This window comes from Rhinichthys klamathensis, unplaced genomic scaffold (genome assembly GCF_029890125.1).
Source record: "Rhinichthys klamathensis goyatoka isolate OS25496 unplaced genomic scaffold, OSU_Roscu_1.1 h1tg000201l_1, whole genome shotgun sequence".
NCBI classification, from domain to species: domain Eukaryota; kingdom Metazoa; phylum Chordata; class Actinopteri; order Cypriniformes; family Leuciscidae; genus Rhinichthys; species Rhinichthys klamathensis.
The window spans coordinates 1,248,733-1,267,920 of record NW_026606727.1 but is presented as its reverse complement, the minus strand read 5'-3'; the positions used below and the strand labels follow the sequence as shown (position 1 = coordinate 1,267,920).

Here is a 19,188-nt window from a genome sequence, read left to right as displayed (position 1 = left end):
TATTATCATACATCTAAATATGTATATTCCAGTAATATCTTGTAGTCTTTTAGTAGACCTTATTTAGCACATTTAATAAGCAGCTAATATACAATATTAAGCAGGGACGTGCACAGGAATTTTGTGGGGCAGTTGCTCTGACCTGAAAAAAGGGCACTACCCCCAAAACTCACGGGCTATATGAAGGAATATATTCAGTTGAATTTTGCCCATACAAATTGCCTTATCTGATCGTGTTTATGTCCAAACGCAATGCCTCATATTATGGTCTTATTATTATTTATAAAGATTGCAAACGTCAAAGATGACAGGTTTATGATATACAACTTTGTAAACAGTATACAAAATGTATTAACAATATGTTAAATGTCACCAAAATACACATGAGAAAAAGAGTTCCTCATATTATTGTTTATTGTTTTTTAATTATTATTATTATTATTATTTATTATTTTTAAATAAATAATCTGGATTGAATTGACAGATGGGGAAAAACTCGCTTCTAATAAAAATAAAAAAAACGCTTAGATTTCGGAAAAAATACAATCCTTTTTTAACCTTTTGGCTTCCCGTACATTCAATTGTGCTTTTTGCTCATCTGGGCAACTACGCATGATTTGTAGTATGATTGCGTAAAGGGAACAGGAATTCCGGTAAGGAACAGAATCGACTGCTACACCCACCGATCCTGACCTCCCTGGGGCCCTAAGCAAAATTCTGCTAAGGGGCCCTCTACCTGACCCGTGATGTCGTGAGCTATGTAAACCATTTGCCATTGCCACAGTCACACCTGACACTTCAGCGCTCCCATACAATCCTCCCTCCTTTAAACAAAACAGTCAAAGAATAAGTACAACAATATAGAACAGAATGAGGTTCAAACACACAATATTTATTGAATAAGAGTATTTTCTATAGAATGTTAAGATAATAAGTGAATATTATTAAGTAAGTGAATATTAATGTAAACATAAATAAGAAGAAAATAATAAATAATAACCCTGAGCTTTGGCTTTTGGGATTAACTTTGGTTCTTTCTACAGCCTGGGCATTTTCGGCATCAGTATGATTTATTTATTTGTTTTTTATTATGCATGTTGAAGCAATTCTTGATTTATGGTTATTATTTACTGAGGGATGTGCATCCATTTTGACCAGTATGTCCAGCTAATCAACATTTTTAATTCAATATAGCCTATAAATCAATAGTCAATCAATGTCAAATTGTCAATACATTGCTTTCTATCTTGCATAATTAGTGCAGTTGTTTAGAGTTTTTAACTACACTGAGACTAGATAATCAGTGTCTTGTTTTATAATGTGTACTTTGATTGGGAGTGCCATCATTCACGTGCATATATTGTACAGTATGTCTGGTCTCCACATATTTCTGCTTGAAAAATGCGAGTTTCATTTCGGCAACGCGCATATGAACGCACGATAACACACGCGACGCGGTTATGTTTTCCGAGCTGCAGTAAACAAACACCGTTGCACTTTGTCGTTTATCAAAATCAAACGTAATAAATAATTTTATTTTACTCTCACTTTTGTCAGCCACAAAGGGATGCAAGAGATGCACTGCCTGCCCAGCTAGGTTAGCAAGACCAAAAAACATCAAACTTTGCTGACATCAAACTTAGAGAGGAGAGAACACAAGTTTACTTGATTGTTGTTCCCGCAATTCACTCTCATGTTTTTTTTCTTCTTCCTCTTTTCGTGACCAGAAGGATAGGTTGGGGTAAATGTACAACTTGTAACGACTGGAAATAAGGTGTGGCCCCTTTAAGAGCTGTGCGCTCCCGTTGAGCTGTGCGCTCCAGTTGAACTGTCGGCAGTATTGTATGTGCCTTGGACCTCGAACACCCCTTTTACTGTCTATGCGAACACCCCATGTATGCGGGTAATTTCTGTTTGATGCTAATTTTTATCTTAATTTGTTTATTAAGTAACGATGTGGACGGTAGAACGTGTGACAGACAGTTAGGCTACACGAGTTCGATTTGGGAATAAAGTGCGAGTTGTGAGATGCCAATCGCCTCCGTGTGTCTGTCTGGCCTCTGCATGCAATAACTTCAGTTGTGAGCTATCCCTAATCTTCCTGAAGCAACGCGTTACAAACTGTACTTCAGTTTCATTGCGGGGACACCACCTTTACCTGCCATCATGTCTATCGGCTCGCTTTCGGGTTAAACTTTCCGCGACTGCGCAACTGGGTTATAGGTTGCCAGGTTGAGGTGACAAACGGGTTGAAATTGTAAATGGTCTGTGGATTGTGTGAATATAATGCATTTAATACAATCTGGCAACTGGTCAACATTAGACAAACATATTGGTCCGATTATTCATAAAGGAGTTTGGGCCATGCAAATTACGGGAGTTTCCCGGGAGAAATAACAAACCGGGAGGGGTCCGGGAGATAGGGCTAAAAAACGGGAGAAACCCGGGAAAAACGGGAGTGTTGACAGGTATGGCAGTTGCCCGGGCAACCTGAGCAACCCCCCTGTGCACGTCCCTGATATTAAGTGAATATCATAAATTTAGATTGTTCAACTGAAATACAGTATAACTCTTTTACCCGATTATTGTGTATTGTCCTCTTATTTTTTGGTAACTGAAATAAAGCTGAAATAAAATATAAATATTAGGAGTAATATTAATTACTAAAGTTACTAAAACTAAAACTTAAAAAAAAATGACCAAAGCACATAACAATTACTAAAATTTAAACTGAAATTAAAATGAAAAATATATAAAAATAAAAGCTCATTAAAAATATTAATAAATGCTATAATACTATATAAATAATCTAAAATAACCTTAAATGAGTTTGATGAAAACACTTGAGAAACAACCAGCAACTTGTCATGTATTTTAGCAGTACTTTAAGAAAAAAAAAACAATTCTATCAGGATGAATTTATATGTTATTTGTACCGTAATATTAGATAAAGTTACTTTACCAGTAATATACACAACATTATTCAATTGTCTAGCAGGAAAAGTCTTGGGTTTTTTTTTTGCGTTATGTAAGTGAATTTGATTAGCTTATGAGATGGTATCATCACGCTTGTGATAGTGTTATGGTGTGTTCACATTTGACGCTCTATTCGCGTTCGGTGTGAACACCATTAGTGCTGATAATGATTTTGATTGTCAAGTCACATTTATTTATATAGCGCTTTATTACAATACAGATTGTTTCAAAGCAGCTTTACAGACATAACAGGAAAATAATGCAAAAAAGTTTGTTTCCAGAAGAAAATAGCGTCACAGTCCAGCTTAAGTAAGTTTAGTGATGTTTAATTTTTTTTAAGTTATTAATTTAGTTCATTTATATATATATATATATATTATTATTATTATTATAGCCGCTCTGGAGTAAACCGTGATGTCATCGTCCAGCTCAGTTCAGTTCTTGTATAATAGTGTGTTTTTAGTCTAGATTTAAACTGACAGAGTGTGTCTGCTTCCCGGACAATGTTAGGAAAACTGTTCCAGAGTTTAGGTGCTAAATAGGAAAAGGATCTACCGCCAGCAGTCGATTTTGATATTCTAGGTATTATCAACTGGCCAGAGTTTTCAGATCGCAATAGACGTGAAGGATTATAATGGCGTCAAGAGCTCGCTCAAGTACTGGGGAGCTAAACCATTTAGTACTTTGTTAGTAATCAGCAATATTTTAAAATGCAAATGATGTTTAACAGGGAGCCAATGCAGTGTTGACAGAACCGGGCTAATATGATCATACTTCCTGATTCTAGTGAGAACTCTAGCTGCTGCGTTTTGGACTAGCTGTAGTTTGTTTATTATGCATGCAGGGCAACCACCCATAAGATCATTACAATAATCTAGCCTTGAGGTCATGAACGCATGAACTAACTGTTCCGCATTTTTCATTGAAAGCATATGTCGTAATTTAGATATATATTTAAGATGGAAGAAATGGTTTTACAGATGCTAGAAACATGGCTTTCAAATGAAAGATTGATCAAAGAGCTCACCCAGGTTCCTAACCGACGACGAAGAATTGACAGAGCAGCCATCAATTGTTAGACAGTATTCTAGGTTAGTACGTGCGGAGGTTTTTGGTCCAATCATTAGAAACTCTGTTTTTTCAGAATGAAGTAATAGGAAATTACTAGTCATCCACATTTTTATATCAGCTATGCATTCCGTTAATTTCTTGAATTGGCAAGTTTCGTTGATTGTCACACAACAGTTAAATTATTGCCATATTAAATAAGTGTGTGTATGTGTGTTGATGCAGGGTATGATGTACTTGGAGGAGAGGAGACTTGTGCACAGGGATCTGGCGGCTCGGAATGTCCTAGTGAAGTCCCCCAACCATATAAAGATCACTGACTTCGGCTTGGCTCGCCTTCTGGATGCAGATGAGAAGGAATACAACGCAGATGGTGGAAAAGTCAGTGTCACATGACCCCAACAAGACAAAGGGCATGCACTGACCCAGTTAATATATGCTTTTTGTGTTGGAAGTCAAAAGATTTGCTGCACTCTTTGTCTATGGGTTTTAGAACACATCTCCTTATGACAGGCTAATTAACAATGCTTAATAAGGCAGACTACAAGACAGAAGATTATTGCTCTGCACGCTTTCAAAGACTCATAGGTATCAGGGTCATGTTGGTGTGCACTTTACATGACTACCCATAGACTAGTCTGGAAACACATCTAATGAAAGGTCGATTTCAAACCATTTCAAAATGTATTATAGTGGCTGGGAATAGTCTTGGCATGTAACTAAGAAATGTGTGCTTCTAATTTTCTGAGTGATCAAACTTACTGTTTTCACCTGGCGAGAAAATGGGCAAAGAAATTCTGCTTTACATTAAAGGAGAAAGCCAACACTCTAACAAATATTTTGTTAAGTATATATACATTTATTTCCAGAAATTCATCGTACAAAATATAGACAAAATGTTTTACAGGTATTACGGAATGGCATATTTATGCCTGTATTTTACATATTATAATCATATTTTTCATTAAGTGACAATGTTAATATAGCAAAATCAGCTTTTTACCTCAATAACCACCATAGAAATACAGGTGGTAAAATATAAAGGCACATGATGATTCAGAGTCCATAAAACATGGTCAGTATATATGGTGCACAGGGTCATACACGCAAAGACAAAACGCCATGAGGGTACCACACTAACATAATATAATAAACAGTAACTAAATAACAGAAACACCTTAATGTACATTACTAATAACAAAAATGAGTAGAAACTCAGCTGTTTATATTAAATATCATATGTGATGCGTCAGGCAATGACTTCTTGGAATAGCCTTTTACCGTAAATTATATGGAAATACTTGGGTTTTACTGCAAAAAGCAGTAACATTACATATAATGTGACAGAACATAGGTTAAGGTGTTTACATGCCTGGTGAAATCGGGGTAATGGCCAAAATCTAGCTGTGTCGATTGGTTCATTCTTAAGCCGTTTATGAGCGGAAAAGAAAACGGTTTAATGCTTTTAAACGTGCATGTTAATGCACTTGATCTGATCTTATCCATCTGAATCTCCCTCTTGTTGCCATACTGGAATAGAGCATCCTGGGACTCGCTCTGCTCCGTTCAGCTTCAACCAGCTACCATTTTAAATCAGCCATGATTGTTTTTCCACATAGGAGAAACTGTAAACATCTTGAAGCTCTAAAGTGTTAGTGCAGTTTGATACCCAGCAGCTCTGCACACACATTTACCCCAACCTGTTTCGTATGTTTCCCTTTAAAGCAAAAGATGAGAAGAATCAGATATCACTGATTATTCCATTTCTGAAATATTAACTTACCAGACCTCATAAATAATGCATAAGGTTTGGTTTTAGCGGTGTAAGCTTTGAAGTAACTTTGTCAAGTTGCGTAAATAAACAATAATTCAGTACCCGTTGTGCTCACTTGAACTTTATTACATTTTCATGTACTGTATCATTGTGTGTTTTTTTTATTCAACACAAGCCGTTGAAATGTTCCCTATTGTTTTTTCAGATGCCTATAAAGTGGATGGCCTTGGAGTGTATCCACTATAGGAAATTCACCCACCAGAGTGACGTATGGAGTTACGGTGAGATTAGCCTTAATTACAGTTACATGCCTCAGTAAAATGTAATTTATCTCATTTCAAGTTTAATTTCAAGTTTTTGTTAATGCAGCCAAACTCTGTATGAATTGGGCAAACAGTCTTAGCACATGCCTACAAGCTTTTTAAATTGTTCATTTTATTTTTTCCCAGGAGTGACTATCTGGGAGCTGATGACATTTGGAGGAAAGCCGTACGATGGAATCCCTACCCGAGAGATCCCTGACCTCCTGGAGAAAGGAGAGAGGCTTCCTCAACCTCCTATCTGCACTATTGACGTCTACATGGTCATGGTCAAATGTAAGAGAGCTTTGCACAAATTTTCATCCCAGATTGTTTATTTATTTTTTAACTAGGGCTGTGAGCGTAACACGTTAACGCATGTGATTAATTCAAAATCCAAAGACTGCGCTGCGACTGCGCTGATCACACATTGTATTTATGCACAGACACATTCGTGATAATGTTATGATTTGTCAAGTGTATGTTGCTGTGTTTAGTAATACTGAATGGATCCATTTACTGTTGAAGGCATATGAAGTCAGGCCAAGGCAGTTGGTTTAGTTCTTTTTTTGGCATCTCCATGTGTTCCTGTTCTGTATCGCAACTTGACTTGTCTAAAATTTAAACAAGCTCTTCTGTTGCGCTATACACTATGAATTCAAGTTTTCCTGTAATGATTTTTGACTGTTTGTTTGTTTTTTATGTGTGCTTGTGCATAAATGTATGAATTATATGGACTTCTTATTTTGGTTATTTGGTGTCCTTTTAGAGTCAAAAAAAGCTTGCAGAAATCAAGCGTAGTGTCAGTTCTGGCAGGACACGTTAGTCAAGCTCGCATCAGCTGACTCTCAGCTGATCCACGTCTACCTATAGGAATACGACTCCTATCACTGTATACATATATAAGCTCCTTCAGTATTATCAGCAGCTATCGCGTTTCTCAGGAGCTCATTACCCTCCTCCATCCCCAGCTCCTCCTCTCGCCAGTCAGGATTTGGCATTCTGATTCCCCCTGAATAATCTATTGGCAGCCCTAGTTTTAACACACCATGATAGAAGTTCTTATGTAGTGTTCAAGCAGGTCGGCTTAGGAAACCTTCTGAGTTTATACTGTAGATCAATGGCCGTTGAATCTTGTAGTTGTACACAAGTAAACGGCTATATAATTATCAATAAGAGATTGTAGATTCTTAATTCATTTAAAAAAAAAAGACATTTAAAATTGTTTTTAAATCTAGAGGAAATAATTAGTTATGTGGTAATCAACAGCGTGTGGTAGATACTGTACTCATTACCCCCTTTTAAATGTATTGCTCACTGCATTGTTTATCCATTTTGGTCTACTTTGCTGACTGAAGTTGTGCTATGTGTGTCCCGCCAGGCTGGATGATAGATGCAGACAGCAGACCAAGATTTAAGGAGCTTGCAGCAGAGTTTTGCCGAATGGCAAGAGACCCACAGCGTTACCTAGTCATCCAGGTAAGAGCTTTACAGCTTGGCACAACTGACCATGGTTGTGATGAGAGTCAGGGATCTTAAGTTCGGTTCAGTTTATTTATAAAGCACACTTAAAAATAACAGACTGTTGACCAGTGTGCTGTACAATAATAAAATCTATAACAGAAAAAAATGATAATTAATACATGTAAGTATCATAAAAGTGTTATTTCTCTGCATAATGCATAAATATCTCAAGCCTGGTTATCTCTGTGCCAGGGGGACGACCGCATGAAGCTGCCCAGCCCCAATGACAGTAAGTTCTTCCAAAGTCTGCTAGATGAGGAAGAACTGGAGGATCTGATGGATGCCGAGGAGTATTTGGTGCCACAAGCCTTCAGTATTCCTCCACTGGCATATACAACCAGATCACGCATGGACCCCAACAGAGTGAGTGTACTTACAGTTCGTACACTCACACACAGTGTCTTTAGCTTCAGTAATTTAATAAACCATGCTCTGTCAAAGACAGTATATAGCATAGACGGTCCACTTGTATTTAGGCTACTCTAGTAAAGGTAAATAAATACCCACTCGGCAAAGTCAGGCTTTATCTTTACAACACCTGCCTTTTGTTTGGTGCTGCAAAATGTGAATTGGCTAAACCTAAACTAAACTAAACCTAAAATGTATTAAATATACTGTATGCGTGCGTGCGTGAGTGTGTGTGTGAGCGTTGTTATACACATTAGTGTTCAAAGGTTTGGGGTCAGTAAGATTTATTTTTTATTTTTATGAAATTTATATTTTTATTCAGCAAGGATGCATTAAATTGATCAAAAGATTTCCACATTTATTGATACAAAAACTATATTATTTCTGTATTATTCTATAGTCTTTTGAACTTCCTATTCAAATGTATCATGGTTTCCATGAAAATGTTATAACATTGATAAGAAGATTTTGGAGCACCAAATCAGCATATTAAATGATTTCTGTTGGAAAACTGGAATAATGGCAGCTTAAAATGTATTAATGAAAATATATTAAAATAGAAAACTGTTTTAAAACTATTTTAAACTGTAATATTCACAATTTCTCACACAGTTTCCAGCAAATAAATCCAGCCTTGGTGAGCATGAGAGACCTTTTACAAAAACATTTTTAAAAATCTTATTGACCCAAACTTTTGAACGATAGCACATTATAAGTTTAACAAGCAGTTTTTGAGTGTTTTCAGTTATAGAGGTGCTGTATAACAGACTTGAATGAATAGACTAGCCCCAAAGGTGACTTTGGGTTGGGATCTGTCAGGGTTTAGTGGCTAAATCAGATTTTATTTTGTCGGTGCAATTGTGTGACCTCTTTTAAAATCATTGGATTGTCGTCATTTTAACTCTTTAAAAGTTCCTATAACTTCATCTGAATACTTTAAATCATGGTAAGCCCCAGATATTTTTGGTAAAAAGTTGGCACTCTTCAGGAAAATTGTATAGAAAATAGCATTTGAGTCATCAAATATTGAAATATTTTTAGTAGGCAAAGGACAAGAGGTCGTTGATGCATTGACATATACATCATGCATGCAACACCTTCAAATTTGGGCGTTTTGCACATATTTACATATTTTAGGATAGCTTTTACATTTTAATGCACTTTTAGTTCTCACTCATGAATCTCTATTTATTGCTTGTCTGAGGCTGAATTGAGTTTTCAGATGAGTCTATCATCTAACTGACTTTGACCTTGGGGTGGATGGATGCTCCCCTAGCCAATTAAGTGCCGCCCACACGAGCATTTCAGAAATCCCGGTACACCATTCCTACACCGACAGATGCTACTCTCCCAGAACGAACCTGACTGCCATTGAAATAAGGAATGCGATGACAACAAAAAAGGAAGTCTCGTTCATAGCATAAATAATTCCCCTTGGTGATGAAGGGTATTGAAATGCTGAGATTCTTTTTTTTATTTCCAGGTGCTAATTTGTCTTTAGAAAGCAGCAGTGCTTTTGTGACTTGCATTAAGGTTTTCCTGTGGAGTGGGGGAGAAAAATAAAGTGGCCCTCACATATGTGTGCCTATAATGGGCTCCATGCCTGGGCTTTCATTACAGAGGCATGCCAGTGTAAATAACTGGGTCCTCACTAAAGTGAAGATGATATTTGCCCATCGACAGGAAGACCAGAATGGGTATTTGCTCTGTGTTAGGCAGCCATGAGCATGTTATTAACTGTTGGTGTGTACAGCGGCAATGGGAAAGGACAGCCATTTGGGATGCAGCTCGAACAGCTCTTAACTGTAACTTAGAAAGACAAAATCTCAGGGTTCAATCATTCTTTACCAGGGACTTAGTGAGGGTGTGAGAGTGTGTGGGAGGGGAGGGGGGGGGGGGGGTGTGATGAAATGTTTCCTTTTTTCTCCTGGACCATGTTCGCTAACCATGTGTGCCATTTTGCATTCTAACTTGCGTTTTGTTTTTGTCTAACTGGGAGAGAAAAGAGAGTGAGCGGTATGAATATCAATGAGGGACATCAATCCTTCAGAGCCTCTTTGGAACATTACAGAAATCTTTCGCCTGCAGTTTGCCGTATAAACTGAGCTTTGGGAAAACAAAACTCTGCCAAATAACCCAAACAGCGGATTGCAATATTAACTCAAATTCATCTCTACTCAAAATGTTGTGAAGTTTGAGCATAATGGAAAAAGCATTTGTGTGTATGTGTTTCAGCTCCGCCTTGGTCACAGAGTTGTATGTGTTTAATGGGAAACTAGGAAAAAAAGCTTATTTTTTTTTCAGGTTTGGCATAAACATTAACAACTACTTTATTTAACTTTTTTTTTTAAATGTGTTGGGAAATTCCTCAGACCTATGCAAGGATAGCTGTGTGGTATGATCGAAAGTACCATGTGATGGTAGATATCTGTGTATTTTAAATTGAAGTAAATATTGAAAAAATATGTTTTTATTCAATATTAATTTGTGTATTAAGTAATTGTATTTTGTTTATATTTTTAAATATTTATTTTTATTCCTTAGATATTTGAAATTGTATTAATCATTTATTGAATAATTATTCAATAAATTGAATAATTTATTTGCAAGATTATCCAGTAATATGCTTTACCACATATTTATTGAAATACAAACTTTCAGTTAATTCCCAGAAGAAAGTAACTACTGTGATGTATACAGTTACTGTGATATAAAAATACTCATTTTGTGAGACTGCCCACCCCTTATATTAAACAAGTATAGTTTACTTCACTCTCTATTTCCTCTTCTTCATACTAATACTCTAGCCAGCAGCACCCTTCATTCACAGCAATGAGCTCCAGACTGCTCAAATAGCATTGTGGGTGTGTGCTGGGGAAGACAGGATGGGAAAAGTTTTGAGCTTAGTGGGGAGGTGGAGGGAAAAAAATTTGAAGGAAACAGACATTGAATTCAGGACACAGACAGAGTTTCTCTGAGCAGACAGAACACCTGCAAACTTACTGCAGAGAGATCGCAGCATTAATAGAAAAGAGCTCCCACATAACTAGGTATTGCCATGGTTTTGGAATGGTATATATCACACTCTAAATAGATACTGCTGACAACCATATAAATACCATAATGAATGAATATGGCATGGTATTATTCAGTACCATGGTATATATTAATAATTAAAGTACCATGGTATTAGCATAAGATACCGTAAAAACTTGTCCCGGGTGACTGCGTGAATTTTTGCAACAGTTTTGCCAACACAAGTTCAAAGCGAGACTGAAAAACAAAGACAAGCAGACGGAGAGAATCTGAGGATTAGGAATAAGAAAAAAACAAATAGATTAATTGTGATGTGATTTCTAATTGCATCAGGAGAGCTGTGTTCCTACACTCACGTCTGTTCATTCACTGATGCCAAGTTTTCATTAAATCTCAAACTGTATTAATATTTGGAGACTCGTTAGTATAAAATATTTGCCGCTTGAAATGTTTAATTGTAAAGCAAACAGAAATAGATCACTGCATAGATACTAAAAGGCTTGTTCGTGTTTCTGCAGAACCAGTTCGCATACCAGGACGGCAGCTTCGGCATGGAGGAGATGATGGCCACTATCCCACGGGTCGTGGCTGTGTCCGCGGTCAGCCCGGGCTGTTCCGTTCAGAAGCAATCTATGTCCCAGCAGGGGGCCTCAGGGTCCTCTGAGGCATTTGAAGACAGCCGCTGTAATGGCACTCTCAGGAAGAAGGCTTCACCCAGGGCGAGCACCGGGGAGGACAGCAGTGGCCAGCGGTACAGTGCAGATCCAACTGTGATGCTGTGTGAGCGTGGAGCCAGAGCTGAGACCAACCAGGATGGATACATGGGCGCTATGCAGGACAAAAAGCCCTCAGGTACTGGAGGAATAAACTGGAGTGAGCAGGAGTGGTAGAGGAGATAGATCTAAGAGAGCTCACATAGAGATGTTACGCTTTATCCAAATTATTTATCCAGTGTCATTGGTAACCCTGGGTTGTCTTTGTTCAATGATTCACACTGTTCATTCTTTTGCCCAGTGGTAAGTGATTAATATGTAGATTTAACTTTGTAAATTGAAAACCCTGGTTTACAGTTCTTGCATATTTACAAGGGTAATAATATTGCCTCAACAAATACAGCATGAAGCCTGGATTAATAACTGTTTGTTCATCTGTGTAAATTTCACCACTCTGGACTTTTTAAAGGGATAGATCACCCCCAACCCCCACAAAAAAATGTGTATATGTGTATATATATATATATATATATATATATTAATTTACACACACTCATGTCATTCCAAGTCTGTATCACTGATTTTCGTCTGTGGAGCACAAAATAAGATTTTTTTATTAAAAAAAAAAAACCACTGAAACAATTCTTAAAATATGTTATTTGGTGTTCCACAGAATAAAGTCAGAATAAACCTTTAAAGGGTTAGTTCACCCCAAAATAAAATTTATCCCATAATTTACTCACTCTAAATCCATCCTGGATGTATATGACTTTCTTCTTTCAGCCAAACACAATGGTAGTTTTATTTAAAAATATTCGGGCACATTTATTAAATCTACTTAAATGTCCTAATCGCACTAAGTTACCTTTAATCTAAGACCTGTCTGTGAAATAGGGCTGCAACAACTAATCGATAAAATCGATAATAATCGATTATGAAAATCGTTGTCAACGAATGTCATTATCGATTAGTTGGTCTGCTTACGTCACGGGGAGTGTTTACTGGTGATTGGTTGAAACAGGCCAATCAGGATGCTCTCTGTCTTACACGCGCTTCATGAGGCACACACGCACATACACGCAAGGTCTCTCTCCCTCCGTTGCTCTGCCGCGCGCTCGCGCTACACGGTTTGGAGCACAGTCTCTTCTGTCTCGCATGCGCGCTCTTGCTTGCGCGCTCAAATCCCGGGAGTTTGAACTAATTTGCGAGGATCAGGGAGCCGCTATCAATATGCGGGTGACTCCCAGAACTTCCGGGAGACTTGGGATGTCTGTATTTTCATAGACAGTAAAAGAAATGGACAGAGCGATCTCATTGGAACTCAGTTGAGACAGTTGAAGCCCACTTTTAGCGATTTTTGAAACTTCCGTTCCTGACGCGCAGACTCAGACCGACTCAAACTAAGCTTGATGACGTGAGCAACCTGTCTGACAGACGTTAATCTTCTAGTAGCTGTGCGTGAAAACTGCCAATGTTAATCTTGCAGAGACGGGGAACTTGAGCAAAGAGTTATTTGGCGTGAGTGAGCAGGAGTAAGTATTCCGTTGCTTTTATGGACTCATTATCTATGGGCTTCTCCCTTGACGGGACGTCCCCCCGATTGCCTGCGAGCTTCTCCTCCTGTCTGTACGGTCATTTCTGTACAGCGCGACAGAGAGTCGAGTGGTTATGACGCAATCGTTAGCCTATTTTTACTAAATCTGTTTCTACGGGGCCATAATGTAACATAGAAGGTAATGGAGCCCTTTATACATTGTCGTGTTTCTTTAGAAATAAATAATGGACAAATGGAGTCTTTAAACGCCTCAGATGTAAAGTTATTCGCTGTCAAAGTGACGCCAAAATGACTGGGAGTCAATGGAAATGCTAACGCAAGTGAAGTTCTGCTACAACATGGCGGCACCCGGCCGGCTTCAACTTCCGGTCGATGGATTACCCCCTTGTGTATTTTGCGTCTCGAGCATCAGGTTGGGCAATCAGTTCGCTCGCAACATAAGTGATGGATTAAAATAGTGCTACCGCAGAAATATTAAATTAAAACGGTCTTTACAAAGCGAAGCACTAAATATAAAGGCAGTTAATAACAGCAGCAGTAAAATATTGTTTTTTAGTCACTGTATGTTTCAGCGAATGTTTGTGCACTAATGCATAATTTTTCCTGTCTTTTTAATCAAGCCTGTTAGCTTGCTGCGTACCTCCATTACGTTCTCTTTATATAGCATTTGTCTACTATTAAGTTTTAATTGTTTTTCAAACGCGATCTACTGCGGCTCTATGTTCACACGCTTGTTTTCAGTCTTTCTATATTTATTTTTTACAAATTATCCTTATAATTCAATTAATTTTAAATAAAAATTAAATGAATTATATATTTTAGATGTTTTTAGTTTATATCTTCACATCTGAACAACATGTCTGTAAATTTGTTTTAACAAAAATTGTGTTAAAACAATATGTTGGATATAAATGTTTTTTTTTTTTTACATTAATCATGGTTGTCAACTTGCCATCAGCAATTATCATTAAAAACGATGCAAATATTGATATTTGTAAAACTCAAAGTGTGGCTTGTGCACTTTTTAAAGTACACTTTTACACATAAATATCCTAATTTAGGGTTTTAGGTAACACTTTATTTTACGGTGTCCTTGTTACATATGTTACATGTACTTACTGTAGTAATAACAGTAAATTATGCATAATTACATGCAACTAACCCTCAACCTAATCCTACCCTATTCCTATAGTAAGTACATGTAGTTACTTAATATTACTCTGTACTTAAATATATAATTACACTGTAACAAGGACACCTTAAAATAAAGTGTAACCGGGTTTTATTTAGTCATAATAAACAAAAAATCTAATTGAATTTTTTTTATCCGATTAATCGATTAATCGGAAAAATAATCGTCCGATTAATCGATTATCAAAATAATCGTTAGTTGCAGCCCTACTGTGAAACCAGGCCTAGGACTTGAGAGAGCATTCAATTGAGTCTGTGAAGAAAACCTGCTTAAATCAATGGTAAATCGACGTTATCCTTAGAGCACTTGCTGGCACAATGTTGCCCACCTTCTCTCTTCTCACTGCTCTTTTCTTTTCTCTCGCAGATTATCTCAACCCCGTGGAGGAGAACCCCTTTGTCACCCTTCGCAGAAACGGAGAGGTCCACACTCTTGAGCGAGGTTACCACAGCACCTCCAACGGGCAGCCCAAGGTGGAGGATGAGTATGTCAATGACCCTCTGTACCTCAACACCTTCCAAACCTGTGGGGAAAAGAGTCACGACGTTTTGAGGAAGAATGGGGTCCCTGTGGCACACACAGCAGTGGCACCAGCAGTAGTAGCAGCAAATACGGTAACTTCCAACAGTCAAAATCTTTCCCAAACCATGCAACCGGCAGCACCCAGTGCCCACATCTCAACACAGCCACTGTACCAAGGCAAACAAAGCATTTCCACCCTCTCAGGCCACACCCTCCATTCTGCCCATCCCGGACACACCCTCCACCCAGCACACAACCTCCATCCCGCTCACTCCGGGACCATCAAAGCCGACATAAAGCCCAAAAAGACATTTGACAATCCTGAGTACTGGCAGCACAGTCTTCCCCCCAAGGCAACTCTCCACAACCCAGAATATCTGCAGGACTGCAGCACACGCTTCTTCTATCGGCAAAACGGTCGGATCCGACCTGCCGTGGCCGAGAACCAGGAGTACCTGTCAGAGTATGCGCTAAAACCGGGCACCGTATTGCCGCCGCCTCCCTACCGCCAGAGGAACACTGTTGTGTAGCAACAACGACCGAGACAAAGAAGGAAAGATGGAGGTAAAGAGAGAGTCATAGTGTGTTCTCACCCTGGCTCTCACACCAGCATCCTGATCTCTCCGCTCTTCTCTGAACTGGATTTAACACCCAACCTCCAACAACCTGGAACTGATCCACTTGGGTGAGCTTCTCCTCCAGAGGCACTGGTCACATATGACCACATCAATCTGCTTGTCTCTCCTCACTCCAATCACCATTAAGACCTTTCCCCCTACCTGACCCCAACTATCGGAAAGCGATATTGTTCCCAACATAAGGTAGATGTTACGCTCATCTCATTGGAAGCAAGTACTGATTATGACATGCAACGTGGGTCGATCTAATAGCAGAGAGGAGTCGATCAAATAGCAGAGAGGAGTCATTCTTTTGTGCAATTACAGATATGTTTATCGTATTTTGATTTGAAGCTACAATATGATCTGTTGTAATTTATGACTTTGGTTAGCATAGTTTATTTTAGCACTCCATACATGATTATATAAGGCAGATGTGTTGTACTGGAAATATCGTCATGGGCCCTGAGACAAGAGGTCCCAAAAAGGTCCTTGATGTTGCCTAATAACTGAAACTCATAAAAATGTTAGCGACAGGCCTGGTTGTATGCTACATACAAAAACATTCTAGAGTCATCATTAGAGTGTGTTGTCAACCAGGACCACAACCTTCTCAGATGGCACATCTTCAAAAGACAACACATTATGTGATGTTCTGTTCAAAATATCTCCATAGTTCATCTGGTTTTATGCACATCATATTACTCCAACAAGGCACTTTTTATTACTTATATTGAGCCGCTCTCTCCTCCTTTTGAGTCGCAAGACTGGAACGATTCACAACTGGAAACAGTCCAGCGGACCGCATTAGACGTCTGTAAAGCTACATGTGTAAAGGCAATTTGATGAAGAGAAGCACTCCGTGCTGAGGACAGTATCAGCCCGCATATGAACGAGGCCACAACAAAATCAATAACTTCATAAAAGCAGATCTGCAACAGTCTACTGTAATAACATTTTTATTGTTGATCTAGCCAGCATTGATCTGTACGCTCACGGAGTCGTCACCTTAAGGTAGCCTTCCTTATTTTGTCATTGAATGTGTGGAATAAAAAACCCGGAATGGGTCTACCTTGAACTTTAGAAGCTAAAATCAATACTAGCGACCAATAGCGTCCACATAGACGGATCTACTGCGTAGAATGGATATTTACACAGCTACAGAGGACCAGGTTTGCACGGAAGACTCGACAGATCACACAACGCCTGGCTCCTGTCCTGAAATATGGCCGGAAAACTGTTACAACTGTATAAATCTTGTCCACGTGCGAGTGGATATCCAGACTTGCTATCAAGATGGCAGCTTTTTGTAGCTGGGTACATTGAAACTGCAACAATGAGGGACATTTTGAAATCGAGAAGGTATGCGAAATCGATCATCATCATACAGTACTATGAGGAACAAATGAGAACATACAAATGGAATATTTGCCCCGAGGTCAGAGATGAGACTTCCTCAAATCTGTCATCTCCATTTGAACTGTCTCCCATAATGACTTTTCTATAAGAAGCGTCTCATGGATTCACACGGATACAAGTTAAGGAAGATAACGCAGCTTATTTGAGCATGTTGGAAAACAACTGCTACATCTTCGATACCAACCACGTCATCCTGGTTTCTGAGGCCAGATTCATGTATAGTTTTGAGCACTGCCAGACACTGCTTTTCTGCTAAGAGGTATAATAATGATGTTGTGTTGCTGGTTTGGAGATATGAAATGGTTTTATAGCACTTAACAGCCTGGCACAGCCGCATGAGTTTGTTTTAAACACCAACGGCACTGATTGAATACTCATTTATTATAATCATAGCTCACATGACGATAGCAAACACCACCCGCCCACATACATTTGTTTTGCTCTGTCATTTGTTTCCCCCTTTTGTATGTTTTTTTGTGCTTATGAATATGAAGGTTTACGGTTACATGGAGCACTTTAATTAATGAACATAACAAAGATAAGAGTTCCTTTCATTGTGGATATTGCTGTTCCCATGTGATAACAGATTAGACAAATGACATTTTTGGCTCTCTACTGGAAGCGAAATCAGGGAATGTTAGTGACGCGTGGTAATTTTGCCAAACACAGATGTTTACTAATTGAAGTATTTATCTCAAGCTTTTAACCTTAAAAATAAAATGAATAGAGCATAATTTAAGATGGGTTGCAGTAAAAGAACGCTAAGATTACCTATAATAATAATAATATAAGACGCTTTTACAGAATGAAACTGATACTTGAAACTGCTTCATTTTAGCTCCTATAGAATTTGAAAACTATTTTAAAAGTTATGAAGTACGTCGAGTGTGTAGAATTAAGGCCAAATTATATTTTTATTCATTTTTATTCATTTGTTTTTTTATTTGTGACAAACACAATGCATAGTTATGTAAAGGCTTTTGGTTATGATGTGGTTATGAAAAGTCCAAAGTACTACAACCTCCATGAAAACACTCTTGCTTATTGTGCAAAGAGGGTTGAAGCTTTCAGTTACCACATGGGGGATGGACGGACAGCTCTTCTCTCAACCCGATAAAAGACAAGGACCTCATGTACACGCTACTGATAACGTCACCGCAGGTTAGGGCATCTAAATCTACATATGTAGCAACTGCTGTGGAAACAGGGTGGGGAACGATCTTCTAAATCCATCACGTGAGGAACAACTAGACCAAAACGGAGGGAGAAGGATCCCTGAATTGGGATATTAGAGATTGTTTGCAAATGCTTTCAGTTCGAGACTGTTAGAGGATGGGACTCATTCTCTTTGGAAACATTTCCACTTTCTGGGAGATGAAGTTTCGTTGGAGCACAAACATTTTGTCTTGCTGCACATTGTTTATTAGTGACACACTTTTAGCAGAATCTAGAAGAACATGAGACAAACATCTTGAACTTGTGTAAATATACCTGCAGGGACTTGGAGATAATAATGTGAAGAGTTGTGAGATATTGGTGAATGCTTATATTCCCCCTTTTTTTAAACATTGCATATAAAAAATCTGATGGGTGAGTTCACTAAGAATGAAACCACTGATAGCGTTGTTTATTTGCACACGCGCCCGATTCACTAAAATAATTATGCAGATCAATTAACGGTACAAATGCACGCACAGAATCTGTGCTGAATGCAATTTGTAAATCCTTATCTTGGTTGTGAAGAATGCAGGAGACTTGAATCTCCAGTACTGAGATCCGGGCACTTGAATCAACTCTTTAAAATGCTTAAAGTGCACTTTACTACAACTCGCATCATGTGACTGGTTGTAATGTTCTTCTCCATCATTCAATCAACATTTGATGAATTATGTACGCAAACATCTGCTTAAAATGTCAAATGGTTTACCGCCTGATTTCTGTCTGGAGTGATAGCCAATAACGATGAGTTGATAACCTAATTTACATAAGGCGTGTATACAGTGCGCTGAAAACAATGACTTCATTTAAATAAAGCGCTGAACTATTTTACCACTTTTAGCGTATGGTTGAACGATTGTAGGTGAT

At 38.3% G+C, this 19,188-nt stretch overlaps 1 protein-coding gene across 1 annotated transcript in view; it reads left to right on the top strand.

The window, feature by feature from the left end:
- Nucleotides 1-16,024, top strand: part of erbb4b (erb-b2 receptor tyrosine kinase 4b) — a 183,119-nt gene extending 167,095 nt beyond the window's left edge. Inside the window, exons 21-27 of the mRNA XM_056263228.1 lie at nt 4,270-4,425; nt 6,024-6,099; nt 6,268-6,414; nt 7,499-7,596; nt 7,834-8,004; nt 11,604-11,937; nt 14,912-16,024. Of these exons, the coding sequence (XP_056119203.1) occupies nt 4,270-4,425; nt 6,024-6,099; nt 6,268-6,414; nt 7,499-7,596; nt 7,834-8,004; nt 11,604-11,937; nt 14,912-15,597 (1,668 nt within the window). The 3' untranslated portion in view covers nt 15,598-16,024. The remainder of the gene's footprint in view (nt 1-4,269; nt 4,426-6,023; nt 6,100-6,267; nt 6,415-7,498; nt 7,597-7,833; nt 8,005-11,603; nt 11,938-14,911) is intronic.
- Nucleotides 16,025-19,188: the final 3,164 nt, after the last annotated feature.